Raw genomic sequence first — 21,832 nt, forward strand, 5'->3', positions numbered from 1 at the left:
CACACACATACACACACTCACAGCCCCCTGAGAGGGAAAGAGGGAGCACATCGCAGCCCCAAGATAACACAAATCAATATGGAGATGAAATAATGTTGAAACCAGCTCATTGATATGCAAATAGCCTTGGATAATACTAAATTATCATCAGAAGACAGTGGCTATGTCTGAAATGGCAACCTATTCCCTATGTAGTGCACTACTTTTCATCAGGGCTCTGGTCAAAAGTACTGCACTATGTAGGGAGTAGGGTGCAATTTCGTACGAAGACCGGCTCTGCAAGTTCAACAAGATGAATATGAATGAGGAGTTCTATTACATTTTTGTCATTTAGCAGAAGCTCTTATCCAGAGCAACTTCCAGTCGTATTTCTATATTCCTTAGTAGTGGTCGCCAGTGAGAATCAAACCCACAACCCTGGTGTTGGAAATGCCATGCTCTACCAACTGAGTCACACAGTCCCATCTCAAAATAGTTTGTGTGTATGCATTGATATGTAGGCTACGTGTGCCTTTTCATTTTTTTTTATGTCGTTCTGTCCTTGAGCTGTTCTTGTCTATTGTTGTTCTGTATTATGTCATTCTGTATGATGTTTCATGTTTTGTGTGGATCGCAGGAAGAGTAGCTGCTGCTTTGCAACAGCTAATGGGGATCCTAATAAAATACCAATACAAATCTCTTTGTGTCTGTCTCCATGCTACTGTGCAAACACTATGAACTTGGCCTGGTCCCAGATCTGTTTGTAATGTGTTGCCAACTCCTATGGTCATTGTTTGGCATGACAGTATTAACAGATCTGGGACCAGGCTACTGTGAACGAGGGAGACTTATAGACACAAACTGGCTGTCACTGTGCTCTCACACATACAGCTTCCAGCAGTGAATTTGATGAAGCCGCTGGGAGGGTTTTCTATGTTTAGCCTCCTACATTGATGAAATGTGTGCTTTGCTTTGTTCCTCAGTAGTTGTTGTGAGTGAACAAGGAAATCTACTTAAACCTAGCTGCCATCCCTCTCCTGCCTGTCTCACTATTTTCTCCAGATGTGTGTGTGTGCTGATGTTTAATCCACCAAATATTAATGATGTAACCAATGCAAACACAGCAGGAATAACTATTGTAATGTGTACATGTCCGACATGACCAATACAATCCATCCTAGAGCAAAAACAGTACTGTACCATTGTGGGGCATTCTCATCCCATGGTGCACTGGGCTTCCCTCGCTGTTCCTCTGGATCACCATTCTCTGTCTTGGTTACTATGGAGCTAAAGGTCAACAAACAAATAAACAACAGGTAAACAAATACAACCATGACTGTATTTGGTCTGGGCTAAGCAGTTGTACGAAGTGCTGTCAATGATATTATCTGATATTGGAAAAGCATTCTCTCAATCCATCTCAATTTATCCTTCTTTCCTTCTGTCTTTGTCCCCTTTTCCATTTGTTTCAAACTGAACACCTCTCTAATTTGTACACTGTTTTCTACATTTTCCTCTCACATCACTTGCCCATGTCTGATACCTCTTCAAAGCTGACTGTGCTGTAATCTTAGTCGTTCCCTCTTTTTCGTCATTCTCCGTCTTTGTGTTGGACCGATTCACATTGTTCAGTCCTATAAGGAAGAGATATGTTCTGTAAGGTTGAATGCTGAACCAACCTCCCTCTTTCTTTCCATTGTTTCAAATCCAATTTTATTTGTCACATGCGCCGAATACAACAAGTGTAGACTTTACAATGAAATGCTTACTTAACCTTTATAACCAACAGTGCCGTTCAAGAAGAAGATAATATTTACCAAGTAGGCTAAAATAAAAGGTAATAATAAAAAGTAACAATAGAATAACAATAACTCAGCTATATACAGGGGGCACCGGTACTGAGTCAGTGTGCAGGGGTACAGGCTAGTTGAGGTAATCTGTACATGTGGGTGGGGGCAAAGTGACTATGCGTAGGTAACAAACAAACAGCGAGTGTAAAAAGGGGGGTCAATGTACATTTTATGAATTGTTCAGCAGTCTGATGGCTTGGGGGTAGAAGCTGTTGAGGAACCTTTTGGTCCTAGACTTGGTGCTCCGGTACCGCTTGCTGTGTGGAAGCAGAGAAAATAATCTATAAGTTGGGTGACTGGAGTCTCTGACAATTGTATTGGCTTTCCTCTGACACCGCCTATTATATAGGTCCTGGATGGCAGAAAGCTTGGCCCTAGTGATGTATTGGGCTGTTCACACAACCCTCTGTGGCGCCTTACAGTCAGACGCCGAGCAGTTGCCATGCCAGGCGGTGATGCAACCGGTGAGGATGCTCTCAATGGTGCAGCTGTAGAACCTTTTGAGGATCTGGGGAACCATGCCGAATCTTTTCAGTCTCCTGGAGGGGAAAATGTTTTGTTGTGCCCTCTTATCGACTGTCTTGGTATGTTTGGACCATGATCATTCGTTGGTGATGTGGACACCAAGGAACTTGAAACTCGACCCGCTCCACTACAGCCCCGTTAATGTTAATGGGGGCCTGTTCGGCCCACCTTTTCCTGTAGTCCATGATCAGCTCCTTAGTCTTCACCACATTGAGGGAGAGGTTGTTGTTCTGGCACCACACTGCCAGTTCTCTGGCCTCCTCCCTATAGGCCGTCTCATCGCTGTTCGTGATCAGACATACCACTGTTGTGTCGTCAGCAAACTTAATGATGATGTTGGAGTCATGCCTGGCCATGCAGTCATGAGTGAACAGGGAGTACAGGAGGGAACTAAGTACACACCCCTGGATCAGCGTGGCAGACGTGTTGTTGCCTACTCTTACCACCTGGGGGCGGCCCGTCAGGAAGTCCAGGATCCAGTTGCAGAGGGAGGTGTTTAGTCCCATAGTCCTTAGCTTAGTGAGGAGCTTCGTGGGCACTATGGTGTTGAATGCTGTGCTGTAGTCAATGAACAGCATTCTCACATAGGTGTTCCTTTTGTCCAGATGAGAAAGGGCGGAGTGGAGTGAGATTGAGACTGCGTCATCTGTGGATCTGTTGGGCGGTATGCGAATTGGAGTGGGTCTAGGGTGTCCGGAAGGATGCTGTTGATGTGAGCCATGACCAGCCTGTCAAAGCACTTCATGGCTACCAACGTGAGTGACACGGGATGGTAATCATTTAGGCAGGTTACCTTCGCTTCCTTGGGCACAGGGACTATGTTGGTCTGCTTGAAACATGAAGGTATTACAGACTTGGTCAGGGAAAGGTTGAACATGTCAGAGTAGACACTTGACAGTTTGTCCGCGCACGCTTTGAGTACACGTCCTTGCAATCCATCTGGCCCAGCGGCTTTGAATGTTGAACTATTTAAAGGTTTTGTTCACATCAGCTACCGAGAGTGTTATCACACAGTCATCCAGAACAGCTGGTACTCTTGTGCATGCTTCAGTGTTGCTTGCCTCGAAGCGAGCATAAAAGGCATTTAGCTCATCTGGTAGGCTCGCGTCACTGGGCAGCTCGCGTCTGGGTTTCCCTTTGTAGTCTGTAGTAGTTTTCAAGCCCCGCCACATCCGACGAGCGTCATCGATGCTCTTATTGAAGAAGCCTATGACTGAGGTGTTGTATTCCTCAATGCCATTGGATGAATCCCGGAACATATTCCAGTCTGTGCTAGCAAAACAATCCTGTAGTATAGCATCCGCGTCATCTGACCACTTCCATATTGAGCGAGTCCCTGGTACTTCCTGTTTTAGTTTTTGCTTGTAAGCAGGAATCAGGAGGATAGAATTATGGTTCGATTTGCCAAATGGATGGCGGGGGAGAGCTTTGTATGCATCTCTGTATGTGGAGTAAAGGTGGTGTAGGATTTTTATCCCCCTGGTTGCACATGTGACATGCTGGTAAAAATTGGGTAAAAATTATTTAAGTTTGCCTGCATTAAAGTCCCTGTCCACTAGGAGCGCCACTTCTGGGTGAGCGTTTTCTTCTTTGCTTTTGGCCTTATAGAGTTGGTTGAGAGCGGTCTTAGTACCAGCTTTGTTTTGTGGTGGTAAATAAATGGCTATGAATAATACAGATGAGAACTCTCTTGGTAGATAGTGCGGTCTACATTTTATTATAAGGATACTCTACCTCAGGTGAGCAATACCTCGAGACTTCTTTAAAATTACCGCACCAGCTGTTATTCACAAAAAGACACCCCCCCACACCCCTCGTCTTACCAGAGGTAGCGTCTCTGTACTTCGGTGCATGGAAAATCCCGCTAGCTCTATGTTGTCCGTATCTTCGTTCAGCCACGTCTCGGTGAAACATAAGATCTTACAGTTTTTAATGTCCCGTTGGTAGGATAATCTTAATCGTAGGTCATCCATTTTATTGTCCAATGATTGCAGCTTAGTGAGAAGAATGGGAGGCAGTGGGAGTTTACTCGCTCTCCTCTGGATTTTCAGATGGGTGCCTGATCTGTGGCCCCTCTTTTTTTCACGCGAAAGGCGTGGATCTGGGCCTGTTCCAGTGAAAGCTGGATATCCAGCTTTTTTACCAAATGTAAAAACTAGACGTTGAACAGGCGTCTGTGCCCAGTGGGTTCACTCAATCTGTTTTTTTAAAAATCTCCCTTCCTAACTGGTTTACAGTCCCTGAGACAAACCAGAAATGTTTCATTGGCCAAATATTCTCAGATTTTCATAAAACAACACATTTGGTCTTGTTTCTGCATCAACAAAGTTAGCGCGAGGCAAAATAGTAGTAGTATATAGGCGCGCTTCAATTAGCTTGTTCTGTACAACAGGAGGCCACATTTTTTGCAGGTTCACTGTCCCGTGAATGTCCTGCAAAATCATCCCTTTGTCCCACATTTTAGTATTTTAAATGTGGTTACCCTAAGTAGAACCCTTTTGGTTTCAGGTAAAACCCTTTTGGGTTCCATGTAGAACCCTTTCCACAGAGGGTTCTACATGGAATCTAGAACCCTTTCCACAGAGGGTCTACATGGAATCCAAAAGGGTTACCTGGAACCAAAAAGGGTTCTCCTATGGGAAGAACCCTTTCGGAACCCTTTAAAAAAAAAAAAGATTGTACTGTCAGTTTGAACTGTTGAAGTGAATATAATATGATAAGCTAATTGAAGCCCTGTGTTGTTCCTGATGGGGGAACAGGAGGAGGAAGTTAATACTAAACTTACTGAGACTCAACTAAGGTGCTTTACACCTGGCAGTGTTGTCAATAGCAACCTGAGAGGTTCTACTGGGAAACGGTAGAGGTGAAAATATGTTTTTGGGTATGCATTAGTTACCATTGATACGTTACCCTTAGTGACATTGTATTTGTCAGGTGTTGTGTAGTGTGTCTGTGGATGTTATGTAGGTCTTAGGTAGGCTTTAAGTATGTTGTATGTCCATCTGACCTGTGGTCTGTGATGGTCTCTTGGAGTAGGTCTTGCTGCGGGTCCTGACCACCTGCAGGTCTAGTCGAGGCAGACCGACAGACGGATCCCTGCCCATCTGCATAGCAGTCTTTCCACTGTAGGGGTGCACACACACACACACACTGTTTAAGTGTACTGTTTAAGTATGCAACAGGTCAAACATGTATTATAAGTGTGAGATACTGTAAGCAGAAAGAGACAGTAAAATTCCACTAGAAGGGTTTCAGGGGGCAGATGTTTCTGGTCTGTCAGGTTCTTATGAGATACAGAGATGATCTGCTCTTGTCCTTTCATGCAAACCTTTTGTCTCGCACACAGTGACAGTGATACACAGTGATAGTGACATGCATTGACAATTACATACATATGAAATACAGTACACGTAAATTGCTGTGCATCAGCGGGAAGCTAGTCTGATGCATCGACGAGGTGTTGAAGAGCAACATGAATATGGAAAACACAGCCACAGTTGTGACTGCAGTGACCCCATAAATAGCAGAGGTCACTAATGTATAAATAAATATTGCAGAAGAAAACTGCAACTATTCTTCTCAGAATAAATGCAGGAAGTAGACAACAGAATGAAGACAAAGGAGAGACGGATGTTGTGTGAACCCTGAATTATTCAAGTCTTCCTCTTCTCTGTGGTACACACACAAACACATGCACACACACACACACGGTGTGTTTGTCTAACACTGAACCCCCCCTTTTAGCTCCTTTGTAAAACAGGCTGCATTATTCACAAGGTTGTGGATTTCAGCATAAATACATGCTGGGAGACTTCCTCATGGATTGTCCTTTATCTCAGGACATGTGATAGTGTTAAGTTTCTACCTGGGGGATGACAGAGAAGGGGATAAGATAATAGGCAGAGAATAATGCTATACTATTTATATGTATTATGTTTGGGGACTTCCATCTTACACACGATAGAAATGCATTATATTGTACACAGTTTCTATAATATTGTTTCATACACATAACGACATTTAAAGCAAGAATCCTTATTTGCTATATTTTTGGAGTTATAAATTAATTATATACACACATGGATTCTTTAAGAATATAACTTATAAATGCCTCATGAGCTTAGTTTAACTTGTGTATCCCATCAGTACCTTAAATATAAGCTTATTTTACTCCAATGTTTGTAAACAATGCAAATGTAAACAAACACTGTATAGCCTCAAAATGTATATCATGGATGGTTATTTTTTGCATCCATGGCTCTCTATATGAGACTCTCTATATTGAGGCTATATGAGGCTATATGAGGCTCTCTATATTTGAGACGGGTTCAAATTCTCCAGGCCCATCCCTCAGCTTTTTACCAAAGTAGAGGCGGGCTGATAGTTTTGTTTTTGTTTCAATTAAGGATGCTAGCTTTGAAGCGGATATAGAATGGAGGTTTGCTCACCTGTACTGATGCTTAGATCCCAGGGAACCAAATTTGGATAGTTTTCTTGTCAGTGTGTTGCCATCATTTTCTGGCATTCTAAGAAAAAGCAACAACCATGGAGAAAAGGCCTAGATGAAGAATGTGAAAATACTGTACTTCTACTAATGTCTCCTAGAATATTGTGGGGAAGTTTCTACAGTACATTATTACACAAGTAGTAAATGCATTATTTTTCTCTTCATGAATTTCCAAAGTGACTAACCCATGTTAAGGAGGATTAAACGCTTAGGCTGAAATTAAAATATTGCATCTTTCAAAAAGGTAACCGGCAATGCGTGTTTGAATGCTGAATCCACTTTGTAGTTTTTATTCTTTTAGAGAAGAGAACTGAATTGCTGCCCTATTTCACTTTCTCTCCAAGCTACAGAGCAGCAGGTCTCTGATCTCTGATCTCTGCTTTAATGACAGAATTACTGCTGGTACACCACTAGAAGCTTCATTCAAATTCTAAGCTCCGAGTCTGAGAGAGTGTGAGACTGGCATGTTTGTCGGTGAATAGAGAGAGAGAGTTATTATTTATTTCACTTTGAATTTAACTGAGAGAGAGAGACAGAGAGAGCAAATGTAAGTGTGTGAGTCTGAATGATAGAGCAAGAGACAAATAATTACTATTTGTAATTTTATTTAACTAGGCAAGTCAGTTAATTAAGAACAAATTGTTATTTACAATGACGGCCTACCCCGGATGACGCTGGGCCAATTGTGCGCCGCCCTATGGGACTCCCAAACACGGCCGGATGTGATACAGCCTGGATTCGAACCATGGACTGTAGTGACGGCTCTTGCACTGAGATGCAGTGCCTTAGACCGCTGCGCCACTCGGGAGCGAGAGAAAAAGAGAAAGAGAGAGAGATAGATATAGAGATAGAGTGTGAGTGTGTGTACTGAGTGTGTGTACTGATGGTACTAGCAGTACATTAGTCCATTACTATACAGAAGTGAAGTAGAAGCTCTGGCTGTTGCTCATTATAAAAGCCTCTAGCAGTCCCTCACCCAGCCATGTTTTATTAACACAACCAACACCACTAACACCACTACAGCGTTGAGCTAAGGCCTCTCTCCAAACCAACACCACTACAGTGTTGAGCTAGGGCCTCTATCCAAACCAACACCACTACTGCTAGGGCCTCTATCCCACAGGGCTCAGACACTGCAGAAACTCAAATCACTGTTGAAAAACACCCGGATGGAAAGATAGATGGGGGAAAGGTAGTGTAGGTAAATGGATGTAGTTAGTACACACAACGAGGCTAAAACTGCCTCTTCTCGTTCTTTCTCCCGTTATCTATAAGGACTTGTATAGTAGATCCACTCACCTAATATTTCTATATTTCTTAATTCCATTATTTACTCTTAGATTCGTGTGTTGTTGTGAATTGTTAGATATTACTGCACTGTTGGAGCTAGGAACACAAGCATTTTGCTACACCCGCAATAACATCCGATAAATATGTGTATGTGACAAATAACATTTGATTAGATTAAAGCTGCAGCATATTCCTGCCTATTTCATCCAATGGATTATGCCCTCTTCACCCACCTCCATTCCATAGTCTCGTCACAGCATAAGTCTCTCCCATTCTCTCACCCAAACCACCGCCACACCCCACCCTTCCACCCCTCTCCCTCCCAGAGGCCTATAAGCCTGGGGTAGGTATAACCTGTCACGCCCCCTCCTTTCTGCCTGCATGCCAGCTCCAGGTCTGTCTGTGGTCCAGGGACTGTCCACACTAAAGGGCTCACACCCTGATTATACAGTTTAAATCCAGCGACCCACGCGTCGTGCTGCCGCCCAGGCTCTTTAGACTGCTCTCATTAGGCCACACACGGATGTACGCACAAATCAAATCAAGCTTTATTTCTACAGCACATTTCAGACATGAAATGCAACACAATGTGCTTCACAGGGGGAAAAAAACGAATAAAAACAGAAATATTTACTACACAACAAACATAAGAGGATGAAAAACAAGAATAACAATAAAAACTGAAGGATTGTAAAAGCACCCTAAGGAAAAGCAAAGCTAAACATGTGTGTTTTAAGATCCCTTTTAAAAATGTCCAATGTTTCTGCCTTCCTCAGGCCTTCTGGCAGGCTATTCCAGAGACATGGGGCATAGTAACTAAAGTCTCTCCATGCCTCTTGGTCCTAGGCTTTGGGATAGTTAAAAGGGGCCAGAGGACCTGAGGGACCTACTGGCTACATAACCTAAAAGCATGTCTGACATGTATTGGGGTGCACAATCGTAGATTGATTTAAAAACACATAGATGAAATGTATTCTAAAACTCACAGGAAGTCAGTGCAGAGACCTTAAAACGGGTGTAATGTGTGCTCTCTGTACTGGTCTTGGCAGTACCCGTGCTGCAGCATTCTGTTTTACAGTTGACCAATAGCTTTCTTGGGTAGACCAGACAGGAGAGCATTACAGTAGTTATGACTGCTGATGAGTCTCTCTGTATCAGCCTGAGAGAGAAACAGCAGTACCATGGCAATGTTCCTCAGGTGGTAAAAAGCTAGTTTTGTCACCTTCCTAATGTATGATTTGAAATTGTGTTCAGAATGGAAAATAACACCAAGGGTTTTTTCCTGGCGTTTTACCTTTATTGCCTGTGAATGAAAATGTATGTCTAGATTCTCTCTCTGGGCATTAGCTCCAACAATACGTCTTTATTTTATCTGGAAGAAGTTGTGAGCCTTCCAAGTAATTCAATCACTAATACAGTCAAACCTTGTCGAACGCCACATGTGATATGTTTTTCTCTGAGTAATGTTCACCAAGGGTGACAAAAAACTTGAGAATGCAGGTAGAAGGCTTAAGTTGTGATATCACTTTCCTGAGCATGTCTGTATCAACCAGGGAACATAATGCCTTTGCTTGGTAGGCTAGGTCACATATCATCATACTTCTCATCAAGTCAGACAGACAGACAGACCGACAGACCGACCGACCGACCGACCGACCGACCGACAGACAGACAGACAGACAGACAGACAGACAGACAGACAGACAGACAGACAGACAGACAGACAGAGACCGCACTGCACTGTGCTGCCAGACAGGGGCCGTGTTCATTTTGATCAAGGACTGTGGGACACTGGGGATTTGACTTGTAATGAATTGAGCTTTTCTGGGATAGTTATGTTAAGAGGTATGTGATAGTGTTACTTCCTGATGGGATGACAGAGTAGGGGATGACAAAGGAGGGGATGACAGAGGAGGGGATGACAGAGGAGAGGATGACAGAGGAGGGGATTGACAGAGGAGGGGATTGACAGAGGAGGCGGATTGACAGAGGAGAGGATGACAGAGGAGGGGATTGACAGAGTAGGGGATGAAAAAGGAGGGGATGACAGGAGAGGATGACCGAGGAGGGGATTGACAGAGGAGGGGATTGACAGAGGAGGGGATTGACAGAGGAAGGGATTGACAGAGGAGAGGATGACAGTGGGGATGACCGAGTAAAGGATGACACAGGAGAGGGTTGACGGGAGGATTTACATAGGGGGGTTGGAGGGGATGACAGAGAAGGGCTTCGGTAGGAATAGTGTGGGTAATGTTGTTGTAGATAGGAGGGAGGATTATTTTTCACTGAACGTGAGATAGTTTGGGTTCTTACCTGTGGAAGGTGGTAGAGATTCTAACTGAGAAGTTATAATAGTGTTGGTATAGTAGTATTTGCCTATGACAGTGTGTGTGTGTGTGTGTGTGTGTGTGTGTGTGCGTAAGTATGACATGTTTTACCTGAAGAAAGTGTGGTGTTCTACGCAGCACTTCCACAGATGTTTACAGGCTGTCTTATTGGGAGCCTTGAAGAAGAACGACGTCTCTGTGCACTGTAAATAAACAACAACAATCTCTTATACCAAAAACAAACAAACAAATAATGCAAATCACATTCAGCAGCTAAATCAATAAGATACAGTGGCAAGAAAAAGTATGTGAACCCTTTGGAAATACCTGAATTTCTGCATAAATTGGTCATAAAATCTGATCTGATCTTCATCTCGGTCACAACAATATCAAATCAAATCTAATTTATTTATATAGCCCTTCGTACATCAGCTGATATCTCAAAGCGCTGTACAGAAACCCAGCCTAAAACCCCAAACAGCAAGCAATGCAGGTGTAGAAGCACGGTGGCTAGGAAAAACTCCCTAGAAAGGCCAAAACCTAGGAAGAAACCTAGAGAGGAACCAGGCTATGTGGGGTGGCCAGTCCTCTTCTGGCTGTGCCGGGTGGAGATTATAACAGAACATGGCCAAGATGTTCAAATGTTCATAAACAATAGACAAACACAGTCTTCTTAAACTAATAACACACAAACAATTATATGTTTTCATGTCTTTATTGAACACACCATGTAAACATTCACAGTGCAGGGTGGGAAAAGTATGTGAACCCTTGGTTTTAATAACTGGTTGACCCTTCTTTGGCAGCAATAACCTCAACCAAATGTTTTCTGTACTTGTGAATCAGACCTGTGCAACAGTCAGAAGGAATTTTGGACCATTCCTCTTTACAAAACTGTTTCAGTTCAGCAATATTATTGGGATGTCTGGAGTGAACTGCTTTCTTGAGGTCATACCACAGCATCTCAATCGGGTTGAGGTCAGGACTCTGACTGGGCCACTCCAGAAGGCATATTTTATTCTGTTGAAGCCATCCTGCTGTTGATTTACTTCTGTGTTTTGAGTCGTTGTCCTGATGCATCACGCAACTTCTGTTGAGCTTCAATTGGCGGACAGATGGCCTAACACTGTCCTGCAAAATTTCCTGATAAACTTGGGAATTCATTTTTCCATCGATGATATCAAGCTGTCCAGGCCTTGAGGCAGCAAAGCAGCCCCAAACCATGATGCTCCCTCCACCTTACTTTACAATTGGGATGAGGTTTTGTGCTGTGCCTTTTTTTCTCCACACATAGTGTTGTGGCTTCCTTCCAAACAACTCAACTGTAGATTAATCTGTCCACAGAATATTTTGCCAGTAGCGCTGTGGAACATCCAGGTGCACTTTTGCAAACTTCAGATGTGCAGCAATGTTTTTTTTTGTTGACAGCTGTGGTTTCTTCTGTGACGTCCTCCCATGAACACCATTCTTTGTTTAGTGTTTTACGTATTGTAGACTCGTCAACAGAGATGTTAGCATGTTCCAGAGATTTCTGTAAATCTTTAGCTGACAATCTAGGATTCTTCTTAACCTCATTGAGCATTCTGCGCTATGCACCTGCAGTCATCTTCGCAGGACGGCCACTCCTATCTTGTCTCATTGGTTGGACTCAAGGTTGCCTGACTCCTGACTCCAATTAGCATTTGGAGAAGGTGTTCACATACTTTTCCCAACCTATACTGTGAATGTTTAAATGATGTATTCAAAATACACATAAGAAAAATACAATAATTTGTGTGTTATTAGTTTAAGCATTGTTGTGACTTAGATGAAGATCAGATCAAATTTGATGACCAATTTATGCAGAAATCCAGGTAATTCCAAAGGGTTCACATACTTTTTCTTGCCACTGGATATTAAAGCAATAAGGCCGAGGGGGTGTGGCATATGGCCAATATAGCACAGCTAAGGGCTGTTCTTATGCACAACGCAACACGGAGTTCATCATTAAGCTGGATATGTTTTGAGGAAGTGAAGTTCGTGTGACGTGTCTCCCTTCCCATTTGCACCTGTGAAGTGAACATCAGTGAAAATGGGAGAGAGCTTTCAAGGCTGCAACCATGTCCCGTAGTTCTGCTCTGTCATGTTTCTTTCATTTCTCTCATTAAACATTAGGCGGATGTCAAAATCTTTCAAGATCAAACACACGATTGACCTTTCAAGGTTTCACATGGGAGTACTGCAACTACTCCTTGGAACATTCAGTCAGTTTTATTTTATGCCTTGTATTGAAGTCTGAAATGGGGGGAAATTATAATGAGGTTTTCTACACCTGTGATATCCAAACAAATTGATTCTGATTCAGTCATACCAAGTTTGCTAGTGTGAATTATAGTGTGAATCAACTCAACTATTGAGTTTATGAAACTTGCTAAAATAAACAGAATAATCATAAACAAACAAAGCCAAGGTTGAAAATTCAGTCCATAAATTCACACAACATTCCTTATGCAGATAATACTGAAAGATAATAACTGACAACTTACATCTTTTCCAACGACTTGAAGCTCAAACTGTGTTTCCTTAAAATGCACTTTTGTTATCCTTGGCCTAAAATGATCAAAAATAAACAAACAGATAATGAGATGTTTATTAACAGGTACGATAGCTTAGTCACAGTTGATTTTCTCATAAATACTGCAGCAAGTTATCTAACTAATATGAAGGGCTCTATTTTTGGCTGGTATTAGTTTGCAATTTCGTCATGTAAAAACTGGCACACAGGCATTTTTCCAGCCGTAACGCCAAGTTCGGCAATTTACCTGTCTTATATCAGCTTGTTTGCACTCAGATGGGTGCTACAAAGGGTAGTGCGTACGACCCAGTACATCACTGTGGCCAAGCTTCCTGCTATCCAGGATCTCTATACCAGGCCGTGTCAGAGGAAGGCCCGAAAAATTGTCAAAGACTCCAGCCACCCTATTCATAGACTGTTCTCTCCGCTCCTGCACTGCAAGCGGTACCGGAGCGCCAAGTCCAGGTCCAAAAGGCTTCTTAACAGCTTATACCCCCAAGCCATAAGACTGCTGAACAGTTCATCACATGGCTACCCAGACTATTAACATTGACCTCGTTTTCTATGCTGCTGCTACTCACTGTTAATAATCTATGCATAGTCACTTTACCTCTACCTACATGTACATATTACCTCAATTACCTCGACTAACCTGTACCCCCACACCGGTACTCCATGTATATAGCCTTGTTATTGTTATTTTATTGTGTAACTTTTATAAACTTCAGTTTATTTAGTAAATATTTTATATCGTCCCCTTTAAAAAAAAAATGGCCTAATATTACATACCCAAATCTAACTGCCTATAGCTCAGGACCTGAAGCAAGGATATGCATATTCTTGGTACCATTTGAAAGGAAACATTTTGAGGTTTGTGGAAATGTGAATTGAATGTAGGATAATATAACACAATAGATCTGTTAGAAGAAAATACAAAGAAAAAAACAACTACCACCATCTTTGAAATGCAACAGAAAGGTCCCACATCTAGCCATCACTCTGGTTGTAATTCTGATGGTGTCCACAAGACGTCAGCAGTGTATGTGCAAAGTTTCACACGGATAAGTATGAGCAAACTACATGACATTTAGTGTAAAGTCACCCAGGTACATTTGGGAAAATCGTGAAGGAGACATTTACATTACATTTTCTGCAAGAATAATGTCAAATCTATATACTTGGACTTTGATTGAGCTTTTCCAGTAAGTTCAACATTTGCAAAACAACCAGTTTTCATAACTTCATAACTCTCCATATTCTTATCATTTTTGCCCAAAAGGAAAAGGCTGACTGTCACACAAGGTTAGCAGCTACAGTTGGCGACAGATACGGGGTTTCCGGACACTCCCGTAAAGCCCAGCTCATTGGCTATCTAGCGATTGCATTTCACAGCTTTGTTTGACCCCGATGTGTGCTTATTTGACAAAGTTACAGTTGATCAAGTGAAGATCACCCGCGTCGTCAGCGTGCCATGAAGGCGTCGCTCTCTGACCAAATTTGGTGTCCTATAGGATATACTACACCCCTAATGAAATAGTGAAGTCTGGTTATGTTCTAGGATCTCTGATATGGTGTCCTATAGGATATACTACACCCCTAATGATATAGTGAAGTCTGGTTATGTTCTAGGATCTCTGATATGGTGTCCTATAGGATATACTACACACCTAATGATATAGTGAAGTCTGGTTATGTTCTAGGATCTCTGATATGGTGTCCTATAGGATATACTACACCCCTAATGATATAGTGAAGTCTGGTTATGTTCTAGGATCTCTGCTTTGGTGTCCTATAGGATATACTACACCCCTAATGATATAGTGAAGTCTGGTTATGTTCTAGGATCTCTGATATGGTGTCCTATAGGATATACTACACACCTAATGATATAGTGAAGTCTGGTTATGTTCTAGGATCTCTGATATGGTGTCCTATAGGATATACTACACACCTAATGAAATAGTGAAGTCTGGTTATGTTCTAGGATCTCTGATATGGTGTCCTATAGGATATACTACACCCCTAATGATATAGTGAAGTCTGGTTATGTTCTAGGATCTCTGCTTTGGTGTCCTATAGGATATACTACACCCCTAATGATATAGTGAGGTCTGGTTATGTTCTAGGATCTCTGATATGGTGTCCTATAGGATATACTACACACCTAATGATATAGTGAAGTCTGGTTATGTTCTAGGATCTCTGATATGGTGTCCTATAGGATATACTACACCCCTAATGATATAGTGAAGTCTGGTTATGTTCTAGGATCTCTGATATGGTGTCCTATAGGATATACTACACCCCTAATGATATAGTGAAGTCTGGTTATGTTCTAGGATCTCTGATATGGTGTCCTATAGGATATACTACACCCCTAATGATATAGTGAAGTCTGGTTACATTCTAGGATCTCTGAGGAATAAATATTAACGTGATTTGACTGGTTGAAACAACGTTTAGGGTTAGATTTTCACAGATTCCTTTCATTGCAAATTGAACGAGTGGAAATACAAAATCGATCGTGCATGCTATATGGACCTTTTTAGGGTATGAAAAATAATTTTATCTAACAAAACGACACTTCTTGTTATATCTGGGACCCTTTGGAAAATAAATCAGAGCAAGATTTGAGAACGTAAGTACACATTTCACCTGCAAAGGTGAATTTATGAAACATATCGCAGTGAAAAAAGTGTTTTGTTGTTAGGAGCGCTCCTCAAACAATAGCATGGCATTTTTTTCCACAGTAATAGCGACTGTAAATTGGACAGTGCAGTTATATTAACAAGAATTTAAGCTTTCAGCTGATGTAAGACACTTATATGCACCGACATTTGTTGTTTCTCTAGAATCTGCGATCGTGACACAAGGCACTGCATGATTTACAACTGTCCCGTTGACGGGACACCTATCCCTGATTAAGGGGTAGTAACTTGTTGGTTAAGGGCTCGTAAGTAAGCATTTCATTGTAAGGTGTACTACATCTGTTGTATTCAGCATTTCACTGTAAAGTCTACACCTGTTGTATTCAGCATTTCACTGTAAAGTCTACACCTGTTGTATTCAGCATTTCACTGTAAAGTCTACACCTGTTGTATTCAGCATTTCACTGTAAAGTCTACACCTGTTGTATTCAGCATTTCACTGTAAAGTCTACACCTGTTGTATTCAGCATTTCACTGTAAAGTCTACACCTGTTGTATTCAGCATTTCACTGTAAAGTCTACACCTGTTGTATTCAGCATTTCACTGTAAAGTCTACACCTGTTGTATTCAGCATTTCACTGTAAAGTCTACACCTGTTGTATTCAGCATTTCACTGTAAAGTCTACACCTGTTATATTCAGCATTTCACTGTAAAGTCTACACCTGCTGTATTCAGCATTTCACTGTAAAGTCTACACCTGCTGTATTCAGCATTTCACTGTAAAGTCTACACCTGCTGTATTCAGCATTTCACTGTAAAGTCTACACCTGTTGTATTCAGCATATCACTGTAAAGTCGACACCTGCTGTATTCAGCATATCACTGTAAAGTCTACACCTGTTGTATTCAGCATATCACTGTAAAGTCTACACCTGTTGTATTTGGCACATGTGACAAATAAAACTTGATTTGCTTTGATTTGGGTGGAAATATTTGAGGTGTGTCCTTAAAAAGATTATCCAAACAGCTAATTTCAGGCAGCAATGGTAGAGATATTTAAGACCAACCAAAAGCTATTTTTAGCAGTAATGCAGGTTGGTTATGCCATGAATTTAGACAGTGGAAACACAGCCTATCAAGACCTGACGCACAATGCACATATGTGCATGGAACAAGAGTAGCCTAATGTGCTTTTGGTGCCTGTATACTTCGTATTTACAAACATAAAAAACAAATGTTTTTATTTTGTTTTATTTTATTAAAAACCAAGTATAGCCTCCACTCCTCTCAATTAAATTTTTTTTCTTCTGCTCAATGCAATCGCGAAGTAGTTAAGACTGGCCCCTGGGACCACTTGTAAATAAATCTTAATCACCAAAGATGTATTAAAATATCATGTTTGAGAATTTAAAACAGTGACATTCCCTTTTTATCTATACATTGTAGGCAGGCCCACATTATTTTAGCCATGCAGGTCCCGTTTTGGGCATGCGTAAAAACCCCTCCATGATGTAGGCTACATGTCCATCCTGAAACGAGAGATGAGAACCTCTGAATACCAGGGCCAGGTCACCCAGCCATCCCAGACAGCACCGGTGAACCTCATAAGTTATCTGTAACCTGTAAAAATGGCTTGTTTTCAGTTTCATTTGTTCAAAACCCAAACCCTCCTTTAGGCCTACTATAATAAAGGCTGGTTCAACAGCAATGCCTTTCTTTTTTATCCTGGCGATTTCATGATATCATTACATTTCACGTTTATTTATTGTTGTTTAAAAAAAACTGATTGGTTGTTTTTCGTGACATTTTATTACAACCAAAGTTATTAGAATGATTTACCTTTCCTGGTTTAATGGTGGCAACGTCTGTGGCAAGCTTGCAATGCAGATGCTGGAGATGGGTGAACGAGATCTGATCTGTAAGATGGTTCCACATATATTCATATTTGGGAGCAGTATAACAGTGAGTGGACGTTCTCCCTTTCTCTTTATATTGGATCTTTGTCCAGCTACTGTGAAACATTGGGACGTGAGTAACACCCTCTATAGTCTGCATTGTTTTAAAATGATATGCCCACGGGGAGAAATGATGGTGTCTGTAAGTGTATTTACACATAGCCTATTTAAAATAAGTTGTCGATTCATTTCAAATTTCAATCAAATTATTTGCTCTCTTTTTAGGCTTTATCAATTATTTATTGAATCTTGTTTATTGACAATGTTTGGCATGTCGATGCTCTGCCATAATACAATTTACAGTAGACCTACACCTATATCAGTGTGAATGCTATTGAAGCCATGCAATTACTTAGATTGGGTTCAAGTTAACATATTTAGCAAAGATAGTCTACATTGTGTTATTTTGTTTCTGTAAGCCACTTCACAAACTATAAAGCACAAACATCGGAAATTGAGTTGATTCCAAGGCAATACATAAAAGACTGTAAATTCACAACTTAAGGCAACCAATTATTTAACCATGGAGTACATTCTGATTGGCCAGTGAAGGGCCAAGCCTCGACACACCCACAACTTGTTAATTCATAAAAACCCAGCCCTTTCGCACCAACGCCAGCAAGTCCGTTGATAATTTTGATAGTGGAAATAGCAAACTATCATATTCCTTAATTACTCCTACAATGTATATACAAATCATCCAAAACCAATACCTACCAGAAATACTTCCCAACCTGTGTTTTGTTCTTGTAAACAACAACTCCAATAGGTGTTAACCCCAGGAAGTATTCAGATTGATTCTCACCCTGAAACACACCACAATAATAGGTATTATTCCAAGCACAATTTACATACTATGTCCCAACCAGAAATAACACACAGTAAAGATATTAACGTATGTGTCAAAGGATAAGAAAATAGTAAAATAGTCATCTCTCCATACACAAAGAGACTAGGACAATAAGAAAGAACATTATCGAGGCAATGTGATCGTGATAAACCACAGAATACAGCTCTAACAAGCATCTCATTGACTCTGTACTGGTACCCCCTGTATATAGTCTCGCTATTGTTATTTTAATGTTTTGTTACTTTTATTTCTTATTCTTATCTGTATTTTTTAAAACTGCATTGTTGGTTAGGGGCTTGTAAGTAAGCATTTCACTGTAAGGTCTACCTACCCCGGTTGTATTCGGCGCATGTGACTACTTACAAACACAGGGTGAAGATCGACTCCGTACATATCCAGTGTTTTGGCGATTCCTAAATAATTGTGTTCAGCCTTGGAGGGAACCTGGCCCCTGAAACACAGACAGTTTATCTTGTTGGTGAAGCATCAGGAAAGGCTTTCAAGCCCATATACAAACACACACATAGAAGGAAATCTTATCTAGTGTGTATCTACAAGTATACAAAGTGTGACATTATCGAGTACACATCTGCAATTACTGTATACATGGTATAACATGAACAAGTATACACCTACAAGTATACATACATACCATAGTGTAACATTATTAAGTATACATCTTACTGTATCCAGTTGAAGTCAAATGTTTACATACACCTTAGCCAAATACAATTAAACTCAGTTTTTCACAATTCCTGACATTTAATCATAGTAAAAATTCCCTGTCTTAGGTCAGTTGGGATCACCACTTTATTTTAAGAATGTGAAATGTCCGAGAGAACGATTTCTTTCAGATTTGATTTATTTCATCACATTCCTAGTGGGTCAGAAGTTTACAAACTCAATTACACTCAATTAGTATTTGGTAGCATTGCCTTTAAATTGTTTAACTTGGGTCAAACATTTTGGGTAGCCTTCTACAAGCTTCCCACAATAAGTTGGGTGAATTTTGGCCCACTCCTGACAGAGCTGGTGTAACTGAGTCAGGTTTGTAGGCCTCCTTGCTCACACACACTTTTCAGTTCTGCCCACAAAACTTCTATAGGATTGAGGTCAAGGCTTGGTGATGGCCACTCCAAAACCTTGACTTTGTTTTCCTTAAACCATTTTGCCACAACTTTGGAAGTATACTTGGTGTCATTGTCCATTTGGAAGACCCATTTGTGACCAAGCTTTAACTTCCTGACTGATGTCTTGAGATGTTGCTTCAATATATCCACATAATTTTCCTAACTCATGATGCCATCTATTTTGTGAAGTGCACCAGTCCCTCCTGCAACTAAGCACCCCCACAACATGACGCTGCCACCCCCGTGCTTCACGGTTGGGATGGTGTTCTTCAGTTTGCAAGTGTAACAGTATAACTTTGGACCATCCCCTCGCCCATACCCGGGTGCGAATCAGGGACCCTCTGCACACATCAACAACAGTCACCCACGAAGCATCGTTACCCATCGCTCCACAAAAGCCGCGGCCCTTGCAGAGCAAGGGGAACAACTACTTCAAGGTCTCGGAGCGAGTGACGTCACCGATTGAAACGCTTTTTAGCGCGCACCCCCGCTAACTAAGCTAGCCATTTCACATCCGTTACACAAGCCTCCCCCCGTTTTCCTCCAAACATGACAATGGTCAAACAGTTCTATTTTTGTTTCATCAGACCAGAGGACATTTCTCCAAAATGTATGATCTTTGTCCCCATGTGCAGATGCAAACCGTAGTCTGGCTTTTTCATAGTGGTTTTGGAGCAGTGGCTTCTTCCTTGCTGAGCGATATAGGACTTGTTTAAATGTGGATATAGCTACTTTTGTACCTGTTTCCTCCAGCATCTTCACAAGGTCCTTTGCTGTTGTTCTGGGATTGATTTGCCTTTTTTTGCACCAAAATACATTAATCTCTAGGAGCATACCGCTCCTTCCTGAGCGGTATGCACAATGCGTGGTCCCATGGTGTTTATACTTGCGTACTATTGTTTGTACAGATGACCTAGGTACCTTCAGGTGTTTGGAAATTGCTCCCAAGGATGAACCAGACTTGTCGAGGTCTACAATTATTTTTCTGAGGTCTTGGCTGATTTCTTTTGATTTTCCCACAATGTCAAGCAAAGAGGCACTGAGTTTGAAGGAAGGCCTTGAAATACATCCACAGGTACACCTCCAATTGACTCAAATAATGTCAATTAGCCTATCAGAAGCTCCTGAAGCCGTGACATAATTTTGGGGAATTTTCCAAGCTGTTTAGAGGCACAGTCAACTTAGTTTATGCAAACTTCTGACCCACTGGAATTGTGATACAGTGAATTATAATTGAAATAATCTGTCTGTAAACAATTGTTGGAAAAATTACTTGTGTCATGCACAAAGTAGATGTCCTAACCGACATGCCAAAACTATAGTTTGTTAACAAGACATACAAGTATACATATTGTAGTGTGACATTATATTGTACAGACTATTTAGAACATCTAGATATCTTTATCTATTCTAAAGGGTTTATAAACATCTAAAGCTAAGAGTTTATAAACATCTAAAGCTAAGAGTTTATAAACATCTGAAGCTAAGGGTTTAGAAACATCTAAAGCTAAGGATTTTTAAACATCTAAAGCTAAGGATTTTTAAACATCTAAAGCTAAGGGTTTAGAAACATATAAAGCTAAGAGTTTATAAACATCTGAAGCTAAGAGTTTAGAAACAGCTGAAGCTAAGAGTTTAGAAACATCTAAAGCTAAGAGTTTAGAAACATCTAAAGCTAAGAGTTTATAAACATCTAAAGCTAAGAGTTTATAAACATCTAAAGCTAAGAGTTTATAAACATCTAAAGCTAAGGGTTTAGAAACATATAAAGCTAAGAGTTTATAAACATCTGAAGCTAAGAGTTTAGAAACAGCTGAAGCTGAGGGTTTAGAAACATCTAAAGCTAAGAGTTTATAAACATCTAAAGCTAAGAGTTTATAAACATCTAAAGCTAAGAGTTTATAAACATCTAAAGCTAAGAGTTTATAAACATCTAAAGCTAAGGGTTTAGAAACATATAAAGCTAAGAGTTTATAAACATCTGAAGCTAAGAGTTTAGAAACAGCTGAAGCTAAGAGTTTAGAAACATCTAAAGCTAAGAGTTTAGAAACATCTAAAGCTAAGAGTTTATAAACATCTAAAGCTAAGAGTTTAGAAACAGCTGAAGCTAAGAGTTTATAAACATCTAAAGCTAAGAGTTTAGAAACATCTAAAGCTAAGAGTTTAGAAACATCTAAAGCTAAGAGTTTATAAACATATAAAGCTAAGAGTTTAT

General features: G+C 40.8%; 1 protein-coding gene across 4 annotated transcripts in view; it reads right to left on the reverse strand.

Annotated features, from left to right (window-relative positions):
• The window catches only part of epb41l4a (erythrocyte membrane protein band 4.1 like 4A), a 131,619-nt gene that overhangs the window by 15,511 nt on the left and 94,276 nt on the right, over nucleotides 1-21,832 (reverse strand). For 2 of the 4 annotated variants that reach the window (XM_052458338.1, XM_052458337.1), the window contains exons 8-15: nucleotides 18,851-18,938; nucleotides 18,355-18,443; nucleotides 13,004-13,067; nucleotides 10,590-10,681; nucleotides 6,803-6,880; nucleotides 5,362-5,477; nucleotides 1,523-1,613; nucleotides 1,180-1,266 (exon numbers count right to left, since the gene is read on the reverse strand). In XM_052458338.1, the coding sequence (XP_052314298.1) occupies nucleotides 1,180-1,266; nucleotides 1,523-1,613; nucleotides 5,362-5,477; nucleotides 6,803-6,880; nucleotides 10,590-10,681; nucleotides 13,004-13,067; nucleotides 18,355-18,443; nucleotides 18,851-18,938 (705 nt within the window). The remainder of the gene's footprint in view (nucleotides 1-1,179; nucleotides 1,267-1,522; nucleotides 1,614-5,361; nucleotides 5,478-6,802; nucleotides 6,881-10,589; nucleotides 10,682-13,003; nucleotides 13,068-18,354; nucleotides 18,444-18,850; nucleotides 18,939-21,832) is intronic. The other 2 variants (XM_052458339.1, XM_052458340.1) reach the window with 2 other exon arrangements.

The sequence above is a fragment of the Oncorhynchus keta genome, chromosome 12, assembly GCF_023373465.1.
Source record: "Oncorhynchus keta strain PuntledgeMale-10-30-2019 chromosome 12, Oket_V2, whole genome shotgun sequence".
Lineage (NCBI taxonomy): Eukaryota > Metazoa > Chordata > Actinopteri > Salmoniformes > Salmonidae > Oncorhynchus > Oncorhynchus keta.